This window comes from Jaculus jaculus, chromosome 3, assembly GCF_020740685.1.
Source record: "Jaculus jaculus isolate mJacJac1 chromosome 3, mJacJac1.mat.Y.cur, whole genome shotgun sequence".
NCBI lineage: Eukaryota > Metazoa > Chordata > Mammalia > Rodentia > Dipodidae > Jaculus > Jaculus jaculus.
In genome coordinates this window covers 95789644-95803517 of record NC_059104.1, presented here as the reverse complement: position 1 = coordinate 95803517, position 13874 = coordinate 95789644, and the positions used below count along the sequence as shown (strand labels likewise).

General features: G+C 42.4%; 1 protein-coding gene across 4 annotated transcripts in view; it reads right to left on the bottom strand.

Moving 5' to 3' along the window:
- Ddx6 (DEAD-box helicase 6) overlaps nucleotides 1-13874 on the bottom strand; it is a 49823-nt gene that overhangs the window by 16250 nt on the left and 19699 nt on the right. For all 4 annotated transcript variants that reach the window (XM_045145069.1, XM_045145072.1, XM_045145071.1 and 1 more), the window contains exons 5-8: nucleotides 9851-9980; nucleotides 8724-8870; nucleotides 6265-6359; nucleotides 248-370 (exon numbers count right to left, since the gene is read on the bottom strand). In XM_045145069.1, the coding sequence (XP_045001004.1) occupies nucleotides 248-370; nucleotides 6265-6359; nucleotides 8724-8870; nucleotides 9851-9980 (495 nt within the window). The remainder of the gene's footprint in view (nucleotides 1-247; nucleotides 371-6264; nucleotides 6360-8723; nucleotides 8871-9850; nucleotides 9981-13874) is intronic.

Sequence of the window (13874 nt, the reverse complement as noted above, 5' to 3'; positions counted from 1 at the left end):
CTTTGCCTACAAAGCCAAAGGACTCGTTATATTGCCAGGACCCACGTAAGCCAGATGCACAAGGAGGTGCATGCATCTGGAATTTGTTAGCAGTGGCTAGAGGCCCTGGTGTGCCTACTCACACACTCTACCTCTTTCTCTCTCTCAACTAAATAAAATATATTTTAAAAACTTGAAATAATCAGCATAAGGCATATGCTCTGATAATTATAAACAAAGGCATACTCACAGGTAGACTTCCACTTACCATGAACTTCTGTACACTAAGAGGGAAAGTAGCAGAATATAGCAAAATCTGCCTGTTTTTAGGTAGCGTGAGAATAATATCCTCCATTATTTGCACAAAATCCTGTGACAACAACTTATCTGCCTGTAATACAAAGAAAAGACAACTTTAAAAACAATGTTGACATGGACAAAGATCAAAGCATATTCCAATAAAAAACATCCATGGATTGTCCCTGGTTATAAACATTAAGTTGTAAAACTACAGATCCAATGGCACTGAGACAAATTCCCAGTAATTCAGAAGGGGAAAAGTAGCTGGGTGTGGTAGCACATCCTTATAATACCAGGAGGCTGAGACAGGAGAATTTAAGTTTGAAGTCAGCTTAGGGTACATGGGACCTTGTCTCAAAACACTAAACAAATTTTAAAAAAGCTTGGAGAGATGGTCAAATGGTTAAGGAGCTTGCCTGAGAAACCTATGGATGCATGTTCTACTCTCCAGGTACCATTTAAGCCAGACACATAAGGCAATGCAAGTGCACAAAGATGCACATGCACACAAAATGGGGCATGCATCTAGCAGAGTTTGACTGCAGTGGCTGGAGGCCATAGGCCACCAATCCTCTCTCACAAAAGAAAAGAGAGAAAGAGGAAAAAAGGGGGCGGCGGAGGGGAATATAATCCCCACTTAGAAAATATTTAGACTGTAAAAACATTTGCTCCCAGGATAAACTTAAATGTGATTCTCATTAAAGAAACTAATATACTGCAGTGGTTAAAAATTACAAATTGTGCCAGGTGTAGTAGTGCACACCTTTAATCCCAGCACTTAGAAGGCAGAAATAGAAGAATTGCCATGAATTCAAAGCCACATAAAGACTACATAGTGGATTCCAGGTCAGCCTGGACTAGAGGCTCTACCTTGAAAAACAAAAAAGGAAAAAAAAAATTGTAAATAAAATTCTGAGCCAGGTGTGGTGGTGCACACTTTCAATTCCAGCACTCAGGAGGCAGAGGTAGGTAGACTGCTGTGAATTCAAGGCCACCCTGAGACTACAGTGTGAATTCCAGGTCAGCCTGGGCTACAGTGAGACCCTACCTCAAAAAACCAAAAATAAAAAAAAAATAGGGAGGTGGAGAGATGGCTTAGCTTTAAGGCGCTTGTCTGTGAAGCCTAAGAACTCATCTTCAAACCTCCAGGTCCCATGTAGCCAAATGCAGTGACAAAAGCGTGTAACGTCACACATGCACACAAGGGGGAGGGGCATGCGTCTGGAATTTGTCCATAGCAGGCTCAAGGTCCCAGTGTATTCATTCTCTCTCTCAAAATAAAATAACTTTAAAAACTTTAAATAAAAAATTAATACTAAATAAGTAAAAAATAAAAACAAGGGCTAGAGATGGCTCAAAGGTTAAGGCACTTGCCTACAAAGCCTAAGGACCAGAGTTCAATTCCCCAGTACCCACATAAAGCCAGATGCACAAGACGGTACGTGGCTGGAGTTTGTTTATAGTAGCTAAAACCACGTCATGCCCATTCTCTCTCCCTCTTTCTCTCTCTGTCTCAAATAAATAAAACTCCCCCCATCCCCGATTTTTCGAGGTAGGGTCTCACTCTAGCTCAGGCTGACCTGGAATTCACTATGTGGCCTTGAACTCACGGCAATAAAACATTTTTTAAAACATAAAAGAGTGTAGGCTAAAGAGATGGCTTAACAGCAGTTAAGGCACTTGCCTGCAAAGCCTAAGGACCTACATAAACCACATGTACAAAGGTGAGGCAAGCGCCAAGTCACACATGCCCACTAGGTGGCGCAACACCTGTAGTTTGATTGCATTGATTAAGGCCCTAGCAGCCAAATTCTCTTTTTCTCTCAATTAAAAAAAAAGGGGGGGGGGGCCTGGAGAGATGGTTTAGTGGTTAAGGCACTTGCCTACAAAGCCAAAGGACCTATGTTTGATTCCCCAGGACCCACATAAGCCAGCATGACAAAGTTGTGCATGCGCCTGGAGTTAATTGCAATGTCTGGAAGCCCTGGTGTGCCCATTCTCTACCCTCGCTCCCCACTTCTTTCTTTCTCTCTCTCTCAAATAATTTTTAAAAAAGTGGGCTGGATAGATAGTTTAGCAGTTAAGGTTCTTGCCTACAAAGTTAAAGGACTCGGGATTGATTCAACAAGACCCACATAAGCCAGGTGCACAAGGTGGCGCATGAGTCTGGAGGCCCTGACATGCCCATTCTCCGTCTGTCTCACAAATAAATAAAAATTTTAAAAAATTAAAATAAACCTGGGTATGGTGACACATTCCATAGTAGGAGGCAGAGTTAGGAGGATCACTGTGAGTTCAAGGACAGCTTGGGACTAGAGTGAACTCCTGGTCAGCCTAGGCTGGAGTAAGACCTTTGATTTGGGGGGGGGGGGAATCAATCATCATAAAAATACAGATTCTCAGCTGGGCATGGTGGCATATACCTCACTCTCAGAAGACAGGGGCAAGAGGATGGTGAATTCCAGGCCAGCCTAGGCTAAATAGCAAGACCCTAAAACAACAACAAATACAGGTTCTGAAGTCAAGCTACCTGAGTTGAAATGTCTCTTATTAGCTATGTTGGGATATTACTTAACTACTTTGTACTTCAGTTTCCTCAACTATAAAACTGGGTTAGAGGGAATTACCATGGGATATATTTCATAATCATGGAAAATGCTAATAAAAATTTTTAATTTAAAAAAAACTGGGTTATCTACATACTTAGGTTGTTGTAAAGATTACATGTAAACATGTACAGCAAGATTGGGAAAATGGATCAGTGGGTTAAGAGCATTTACAGTACAATCACGAGAGCCTGAATTTTATCCGTTAGCACCTACATAAAAAAGGTGGACACAGCCACTGCATACATGTAATCCCAGTACTGTTGGGGGTGGGGGGAGGGCCTGCAGCGACAGGAGAATTATCGGAGCTCACTGTAGAGTCTGTCTGAAAAAAACCTGTCAGCTCCAATTTCGTGTGAGTCTCCATCTCAAAGACATAATACAGAAAGACACTAGAGCAGGACACCTGACATTCTCCTCTATCCTTCTCACATATCCAACCATCTATACCAAACATGACTACTCTATACATACACCAAACTACACCCACATGCCAAAAATAATATACAGCACTTCATGTTGACATGGTGAATAAATGTTTCGCATTAAACATCAGTGACCATGATCAGTGATATCTAAACCATAAGCCAAAGAGGAAAGTAACTGTCAACAGAATACTAATAGCTTATGCACATGGGCACAGCAGGGCCTCTTGCCTCTGCAGGCGAGCACCCGATGCATGCGCCACTTTGTGTATCTAGCTTTAAGTAGATACTGGGGACCTAGGCCAGTAGACTTCACAAGCAAGTGCCTTTATCCCTAGCCCTGAAAAGTTCTTACGCATTTATCAGGTTAGAACCCATAAAACAACAACAACACACACACACACACACACAATACAAGACAAAATACAATGCAGGATGAAAGGTTAAAGACATTACATACTTATGTGTTGTGTGTGTGGGGGGGTGCATGTGTAGAGATGAGAGCATCATCGAGTGGTCTGTGGTTCCACTTTCTTTGAAAAAGAGTCTCTTGCTAGAGCAAACAAGTCTAGCCCACAAGATCTGAAGCCTCCAGGTTCTGTCTCCCATTGACATAAGCATGAGGGGATAACAGACACGTCACTTTGTATCCAGCTTTTAAAAGGGTACTGGGGAAATGAAACCTGGCCAGTAGGCTTTGCAAGCATGACATCTCCCAAAGGTTATACAGTAAATGAAAATAAAATCTCAGTTAGGCATGGTGGCAAATGCCTTTAATCCCAGCACTCAGGAGACAGAGATAGGAGGATGGCTGAGTTCAAGACTACCTTGAGACCGTATAATGACTTCCAGAGCAGCCTGAGCTACAGTGAGACACTACCTCAAAAAAAAAAAAAAAAAAAAACTCATCGAAAAATAAAATCTCAGGACCCATGACAATGGAAGGCAGAGTCAGTTGCAGTATCACAAACATCTTGAAGTTGTACTCTGACCTTCACATGTGCAAGCCTCCCCCACCCCACACAAACAAATTAGCAAAATCATATCAAATTGATGGTTAGAAGGACGGCTTTTGAATCTGGATTCCCACTACCCACATAAAATCCTGGGTGTGGTAGCACAAGCCTAGATTCCTAGGACTTGCTGCCTAGCTAATTGTGAATCCATGAACTTTGTGTTTGTTCCACGAGAGATTTGCTCTCAAAAAAATAAGATTGGGGGGGGGGGAGGGTATTACCATGGGATATTTTTTTATAATCATGGAAAATGTTAATAAAAATTGTGAAAAGGAAAAAAAATTAAATTTAAAAAAAATAAAAAAAAATAAGATGGGGCTGGAGGGGATGGCTTAGTGGTTAAGGCATTTGCCTACAAAGCCAAAGGACCCACGTTAGCCAGATGCACAAGCATCTAGAATTAGTTTCCAGTGGCTGGAGGCCCTGGCGTGCCCATTCTCTCCCCCTCCCTCCCTCCCCGCCACTCTCTCCCCCTCCCCCCCCCCCCAAAGTAAGATAAGATGGGAGGATGGAAAGATGGCTCAGCGGTTAAGGAGCTTGCCTTCAAAGCCTAAAACAGAGGCAGAGGTAGAATGCTTCCAGGCCAGCCTGGGATTACAGAGTTGAGTCCCAGGTCAGCCTGGGTAGAGTGAGACCCTACCTTAAAAAAAAAAAAAAGTTATCAAAATGGCAGAGGGGAGCTTGTGAAGGCTAAGGACCTGAGATGGATTCCCCAGTACCAAAACAGAGCCAGATGCACAAAGTGGCGAATACATCTAGAATCAATCCATTTGCAGCTGCTGGAGGCTGTGATGCAGCCCTCCACTTGCAAATAAATACATTAAAAAAAAACCAACGATCATGTTTTTTAAAAAAGAGCTGGTGGCACACGCCTTTAATCCAGCACTCGGGAGGCAGAGGTAGGAGGATTGCCATGAGTTCGAGGCCAACCTGAGACTTCATAGTGAATTCCAGGTCAGCCAGGGCTGGAGTAAGACCCTACCTCGAAAAACAACAACAAAAGAGCTAGAGAGATGGCTTAGCAGGTAAGGTGCTTGTCTGTGAAGCCTAAGAACTCATGTTTGATTCTCCAGGTCCCATGTAAGCCAGATGTACAATGACGTCCATATGCACACATGGGGGTACATATATCTGGAGTTCCTTCAGAGGCCAAAGGCCCTGGCATCCCCATTCTCTTTCACCAAGATAAATAAATAAAATAAAATGATGGAGAGGGTTTAGGAAAGATGGCTCAGCAGTTAATTGCACTTGCTTGCAAAGCCTGGAAGGTTGGATTCAATTCCCCAGTACCCACATAAACCAGATGCATAAAGTGGGGCATACCTGAATCTGGAGTTCATTTACAATGGCAAGAAACCCAGCAAACCTATTTTTTTCTTCCTCTCAAAGAAATAAATATATAAAATACAACAAGGTGAAGAGCAACTAAGGAGGACACCTAATGCCAACCTCCAGCTTACACATGCATGTGTACCCACACACATGACCATGCATGCAACACACAAACATGCTACACACAAGAATAATAAATAAAATCTAAAGACAGAAGGCTGAATTCCTATTAATGCCTGTCATTTCTTCTTTATTCTCCTTTAAGAGTAAACATGTTTCAGCCGGGCGTGGTGGCGCATGCCTTTAATCTCAGCACTAGGGTGGCAGAGGTAGGAGGATCATCGGAAGATCAAGGCTACCCTGAGAATACAGAATGAATTCCACCCAGGTCAGCCTGAACTGAGACTCTGCTTTGAAGAAAAAAAAAAAAAAAAAAAACCAAAGGAAAAGAAACAAACGTGTTTCAGAAGCAAGTTAATCTGACCAGACACATGCTTATTAAAAGGTAATAAACACAAGCAGTTTTTTCATTGTTCACTGAAAATTATAAAACACAGCACAGATTATTAGTATAGAACAGTATCTTTCCAAATGATGAAACATTACCTCATCCAATACTATCATCTGGACATGATCAACCTTTGCTACTCCTTTCTTGATAAGATCCAGGATTCTGCCAGGGGTAGCGATCACCACGTGTACTATACAAGATTTAAAAAAACATTAATTTTAGCTTGGTCAAGAAAATTAGGGTTTTTCAGATGTTTTAAAAATGTTTTTACTGGGCTGGAGAGATTGCTTAGCGGTTAAGTGCTTGCTTGTGAAGCCTAAGGACCCCGGTTCGAGGCTCGGTTCCCCAGGACCCATGTTAGCCAGATGCACAAGGGGGCGCACGCGTCTGGAGTTTGTTTACAGTGGCTGGAAGCCCTGGAGCACCCATTCTCTCTATCTCTGCCTCTTTCTCTCTGTCTGTCGCTCTAAAATAAATAAAATAACACAAAATAATTTTTAAAAAAGTTTTTTACTTATTTATATGCAAGGAAAGAGGGAGAGAGCAAGCGAGTGAGCAGACACACCAGGGCCTCTAGCCACTGCAAACAAACTCCAGATGCATGTGCCACTTTGTGGGTACTAGGGAATCAAACCCAGATTGTTAGGCTTTGCAGGGAAGCATCTTATCCACTCAGCCATCTTTCCAGCACAAAACATACAGAGGTTTATAATGCACATCTATTATAATCACTGTTGTAGAGATAGGAATGGCACAAAGTTTTGTTTTGAGTTATGTATTTCCATTTCATCTCAAAACAGCTGTTTCACTTCTACATTGAGTGAGCTATAGCTTCCCTAACAGCTTACTCCAAATAAGGGCATATAACCTTATCTTAGAACAACTGGCAATAAACAACAGAAGGTACAAGGTACAGCAGGCTTCTGACTCAGCAGACACACCTTCAATCTCAAACAATAATGTTCATTTTGGTTTCTGAGGTAGGGTCTCACTCTAGCTCAGGTTGACCTGGAATTCACTGTGTAGTCTCAGGGTGGCCTCCAATTCATGGCAATCCTCCATCCTACCTCTGTCTCCCAAGTGCTGGGATTAAAGGCGTGCACCACCATGCCCGGCTCAGATTGTTTTAATGGCAAAACAAAATGACTACATAAAGAAACTGTGCAGCCAATATGGTGGTTACATGCCTTTAATCCCAGCACTTGGGAGGCAGAGATAGGAGGATCACTATGAATTCCCAGTGTGGAACCAGAGTGAATTCCAGGTCAGCCTAGGCTAGAGTGAGACTCTAACTTGAAAAACAAAACAAAGCAGCCAGACATGGTGGTGCACACCTTTAATCCTCGCACTAGGGAAGCAGAGGTAGGAGGACTGCCATGAGTTCAAGGCCCTACCTTGAAAAACCAAAATAAATGAATAAAATAATAATACAAAAACCCTGTAATACAAAGCATATAGCAAAGTAAAACTAAGATTTTTATATAATTCTAAATAAAACAGTAGCCTTTTTTTTTTATTATGTGTAGGTATATGCGCCACAGTGGGCGCCACGGTGCACATGTGGAGGTCAAAGGACATCAATGTATGCTTGTCCTCACCTTCCACCTTAGAGGCAAGGTCTCTCATTGTTCATACTGTTCACACTGCATTCTCTAGGTGGCTGGTAAACTTCTAGGTAATTCTCCTGTCTTTGGCTACTTTCCTTCTTGGCATACGAGTGTTAGTGTTACAGACACAAGTGCTATAGCATCCAGCTTTATGTGGGATCTGAACTCAACTACTCACAAATGCACAGCAAGTGCTTTATGCAGAGTCATTTCTCTCTCTTGCCCACACCCATTTTATTTTGTTTTGTTTTTGCTTTTTCTGAGTTGAGTTTCACTGTAGCCCAGGCTATTCTGAACTTACTCTGTTGTCCCAGGATAGCCTGGAACTCATGGCAATCCTACCTCGACCTCCAAAGTGCTAGATTAAATGCATGCACCTCCACCCTCCTGGATCTTCACTCCTCCACTGTTCTTCTGCCTGGTCTTGTTTTGAGTCAGAGCTTCTTTTTACTGATTCCAGAGTGGGCAGGGACCTCTGATGATTCTCAGGTTTCTGCTCCCAAGCAGGACTGGAGTTATAGGTGTGAGAGATCACACCCAACTGTTTTACTTGGGCAGTACAGGTCATAATGCTTGCACAGGAAGCGCACTTAACCACTGAACCACCTCTAGCCCCATTTTCTTTCTTTTATTCTGTTTTGTTTTTTTTTAAATGATTTTCCTTCTTATTTGCTTTTTTCCTGTTTTCTTTAATTCTTTTTTTTGCTGCTGTTGTTTTTTTCCCCAAGGTAGAGTGTCACTCTAACCCAGACTGACCTGGAATTCATTATGTAGTCTCAAGGTGGCCTAGAACTCATAGTGATACCTCTGCCTCCCAAGTGCTAGGATTAAAGGTGTGTGCTACCACGCCCACCTTGTTCTTTAAAATTCTTAAAAATTTTCATTTATTTACTAAAAGGAAGCACTTGTGACTATTAGAGTCTGCCCTATGTTAATAACTTCCTTACCTGTATCGTCAAGCCTCATTATATCATCCCGTAAGTTGGTTCCTCCTGTGGTTGCCATCACTTTGGCTCCTCCCATGTGTTTGCTGACCTGGATGCAAATTTGACTGACCTGTAGAGCGAGTTCTCTAGTGGGAACAATCACCATTGCTGGAAAATATTAATAGGAAAAATAAAGTGTATTTTAAAAAATTAAGCTAACGGGAAAGTGTGGGGGTGGGGAGGGAGGGAATTACCATGGGATATATTTTATAATCATGGAAAATGTTAATAAAAATTAAAAAAAAAAAAAAAAAATTAAGCTATAAAAATGTGCCCTACTGAGATGTCCAGCCACACAGGCATACATTATGGAACTTAATTATTTCTAAGTCTTAAATTGCTTTTGTTTGACAGTGAGAGATTCATTCAGATAAGCACTTAAGTAGTAAGCCCCTCCCCCTTCCTAGGTTCTATTTACATCAGATAGAAGGCAGGCAGAATTGATAATTTTAAAAAGCTTTAAAGGTAAAATCTTAATTTTATTATCTTATGCTGGATACAAGGACAGTAATTTATTCCTTTACCACTGCCTAAGATCAAAAATACCTAAATCACAGGGGTTTTGTTTTTTGGGGGTAGGGTTTCTTTCTAGCCTAGGCTGACCTGGAATTCACTATGTAGTCTCAGACTGGCCCCCAACTCACAGTGATCCTCCTACCTCTGCCTCCTGGGTGCTGAGATTAAAGGCCTGCACCAACACGCCCAGCAAACCACAGCTTTTAAAACAGAAATAGTTAATGTTTCTTCAAGGAACTGTGCATATGCACATGCACACACGGAGCTACCATGAAAATAATCCAGTTTTATAGTTTATTAGATACAATGTCAACTAACTTAACCTTCCATACTTCTACCCTGAGACTACATAGTGAATTCCAGGCCAGCCTGAGCTAGAGTGAGACCTACTTCAATAAATAAATAAGTTGGGAATGATTTTTGTAAGAAGGGTCAAAGACTTTAAAAATATCAACATTGGAATAAAATTCTAACCCATCCCATCAGCCTCCCCGCCAACGCCCTCATAGCTCTATGGTTTAAACTGACATTTTTACTTTAAAACAAACACAAACAACCTTTTCTTCACTAACCTTGAATATTGTCCTTCTTCAGGTCTAGCCTTTCAAGTAAGGGAATGAGGTAGGCACCGCTTTTGCCTGTTCCATTTTTTGCTCTAGCTAAGATATCCCTACCAGATAAAGCAATGGGAATGCTCTCCTCCTAAGAGACAAGAGAACACAAAATTACTTGTGAATAAAAGCAGTACATAACCAAATTCTTCTCAAAGGTAACACTAAGAATACATTTCTTTTTGGTACTGCTATGAAGTGCTGTATGTTTATATTTAACATGAATGCCATACCAAAGACCCGAGTGGAAAAGCAGGATCACTAAAAACATCATTACCAACCAGTGTTTACCAGAGCTGCTCACAGAATATTTTCAAGTTGTATCTCAACATAACAAAAAGCATGTTAGTGTGTATGTATGTAGGAAAAAAATAGCAAAGAGAAAACCCCAAAAAGCTATAAATATAAACATATAGATTTAAAGGTGTACATCTTTGGGCCGGAGAGATGGCTTAGTGGTTAAGGTACTTGCCTGCGAAGCCTAAGGACCCAGGTTCAATTCCCCAGAACCCACATAAGGCCAGATGCACAAAATGCCACATGTGTCTGGAGTTTACAGTAGCTAGAGGCCCTGGTGCACCCATATTCATTCTCTGTCTCTATCTCTCTCTGTGTTAACAAATAAATAAAACATTTGAAAAAAAAGGTGCACACCTTTAATCTCAGCACTGGGGAGGCTGAGGTTGAAGGCCTGCCTGGGGCTACAAAATGTGTTTCAGGTCAGCCAGGACTACATTGACACATTGCAGTGGCGGTGGGAGAAAGCGACAGGACCTGGACACATTTCCATTAGAAACAGCCAGACATGATGGCACAGGCCTGCAATACTACCATCTGGGAGGCAAAAGCAGTACAATTCAGGGCTACATGAGATTCTATTTCAATTAAACAGTGAGGGGAGGCTGGAGAGATGGCTCAGCAGTTAAGGCACTTGCCTGCAAAGCCTGACTGCCTGTGTTCCAAATCCCTAGTACCCATGAGAAATCAGATTCACAAAGTGGCGCATGCATCTCGAGTTCATGTGCAGCAGTAGCCAAGAAGCTTGCTTTGGAGGGCCCATTTTCTCCCTCCCTCAAATAAAAAAATAAAAATACATAAAAAAAATTTTTTTTCAAGGTAGGGTCTCACTCTAGCTCAGGCTGACTTGGAACTCACTGTAGTCTCAGGGTGGCCTCAAACTCTGTGATCCTCCTACCTCTGCCTCCCAAATGCTGGGATTAAAGGCGTGTGCCACCACACCCGGCTTAAAAATGTATTTAAAAAAACAGTAAAATAATAGCACATGATCAGAGAGACCTACTAGATCTCCCAAAACAAGTAAGACAGACTTCTGTCAGAGCACTTGATTACCCACGAGAGGTTAATGGTAAGACCCTACTGCAGAAGACACCATATGCTGTCGGTATAGACCATAGGGAAATCTGCTTGGAATCCAGAGGAGAGCCAGTCCCCAGACAATTAGCCCATCTAGTGCTGGAAGGCATGACAAGAGAGAGCTACCTGGGGAAAGTGGCCAACATCTAACCAAGCAATCAAAGTCTAAGCTACTCAGAAGCAAACAACCTGATTTGATGCTCACACAAATGCAGTAGTGGCACACAGCCATGGTGGGTAACCAACTGCTCTTGGATTGGCTAACAGATCCATTCAGTGGAAAGGAAACCATATCTGGAACTGGGAGGAAAAAGTCAGAATCATATCCAGATAATGATTGCGCTGTCAATATCAAGCTCCCACTGGCCTTGGACCATAAGAGGGTCTACACCCTTTAAATTCTGTCTAAATTAAAAATGATTATCCCATTTAAAAAAATAATAGCACAAACAATTCCAAGGAATGACTACATAGCATATGATATTTTCAGATTACTAAATCAATTTGTTGACAGCTAAAACTTGTATGTGGAACCAGGTGTGTTAACACACGACTTTAATCCCTGCACTTGAGAGGCAGAGGCAGAGGTAGGACTGCTGTCATTCCAAGTCAGCCTGGGCTATAGACCCTACCTTGGGGGAAAAAAAAAAAAAAAAGCAGGACATGGTGGCACACACCTTTAATCCCAGCACTCAGGAGGCAGAGGTAGGAGGATCACAATGAGTTCGAGGCACCCCTGAGACTACACAGTGAATGCCAGGTCAGCCTGAACTAGAGTGAAACCCTACCTTGAAAAACCAAAAACCACCACCACAAAAAAATGTGCAGCTTAAGACTCTTAGAAAATAGAAATAAACTGCAAACATTTAACCTCAGCTCTCACTTGGTATTTATTTTTGTATTATATAAACCCCAGAAAAAGCTTCTCTACTGAAATATGTTTAATAAGAAACCCAGCCAGTCATATCACTGAAGGCAACATCTCATTACATTTTAGCTTACTTTGTCATGTGCTTAGTAATAAATAAACCACCTCATTATTTGGGATATAGTAAAGGATTATCACACTTGCTGAAAACTAAATCCATGTATCAAGAGAAATGGAAATTCCGAGACCCTACTTTGAAACAAAAACAAAACAAAGAAAAACTGTAGAGGGCTGGAGAGATGGCTTAGTGGCTAAGCGCTTGCCTGTGAAGCATAAGGACCCTGATTTGAGGTTGGATTCCCCAGGACCCACGTTAGCCAGCTGCACAAGGGGGCACACACATCTTGAGTTCATTTGCAGTGGCTGGAGGCCCTGGCGCACTCATTTTTTCTCTCTCTCTCTCTATCAAATCAATCAATCAAATACTTAAAAAACCCGTTAAAAGGTAGCCAGGAGTGGTGACACACACCTTTAATCCCAGCATGCAGGAGGCAGAGGTAGGAGGATCACTGTGAGTTAGAGGCCACCCTGAAACTCTGTAGTGAATTACAGGTCAGCCTTGGCTAGAGTGAAATCCTACCTTGAAGGAAAAAAAAAAGTTAAAAGATGGCAATGTGATGTAAAATGTAAGGGAAAAAAATTTAAGATTTATTTATTTATTTGAGATAGAGAGTGGGAGAGAGAGAAAAGGAGAATCAGAGTGAGAGAGAATGGGTACACCAGGGACTCTAGCCACTGCAAGCGAACTCTAGATACATATGCTACTATGTACAACAGGCTTAGGTGGGACCTAGAGAACTGATCCAGGTCCTTAGACTTTGCAGGCATGCACCTTACCCACTAAGCCATCTCTCCAGCCCCTGGAAAAAAAAATTTTTTTTAAGATGAAGGACCAGGCATGGTAGCACATGCCTTTAATCCCAACACTCAAGAGGCAAAGGAAGGGGGGGCGGAGGATCACTGAGTTTGAGGCTACCCTGAGACTACATAGTGAATTCCAGGTTAGCCTGAGCTAGAATGAAATCCTACCTGGGGGGGGGGGGTTAAAGGACCAAGGTGATTACTCAGTTGGTAAAGTGTTTGTAAGCATAAGGACCCCAGTTCAACCCCTAGAACCCATAACCATGTTGGGAGGGGGGCTGGATGTGGTTGAATACGCCATTAATTCTAGCACTTGGGAGGCAGGGGTAGGAAGATCACTGTGAGTCCAATGCCACCATTAGACTACATAGTAAATTCCAGATCAGCCTGGGCTACAGCAAAACCCTACCTACCTCAAAAAGCTAAAACAACAGCCGGGCATGGTGGCACACACCTTTAATCCTAGCACTCAGGAAGCAAAGGTAGGAGGGTTGCTGTGAGTTTGAGGCCACCCTGAGTCTACACAGTGAGTTCCAAGCCCACCTGGGCTACAGTGAGACCCTACCTCGAAAAACAAACAAACAAACAACAACAAAAAAAAAAAAAACTGGGCTGGAGAGATGGCTTAGCGGTTAAGCGCCTGCCTGTGAAGCCTAAGGACCCCGGTTCAAGGCTCGGTTCCCCAGGTCCCACGTTAGCCAGATGCACAAGGGGGCGCACGCGTCTGGAGTTCGTTTGCAGAAGCTGGAAGCCCTGGTGCGCCCATTCTCTCTCTCTCCCTCTATCTGTCTTTCTCTCTGTGTCTGTCGCTCTCAAATAAAT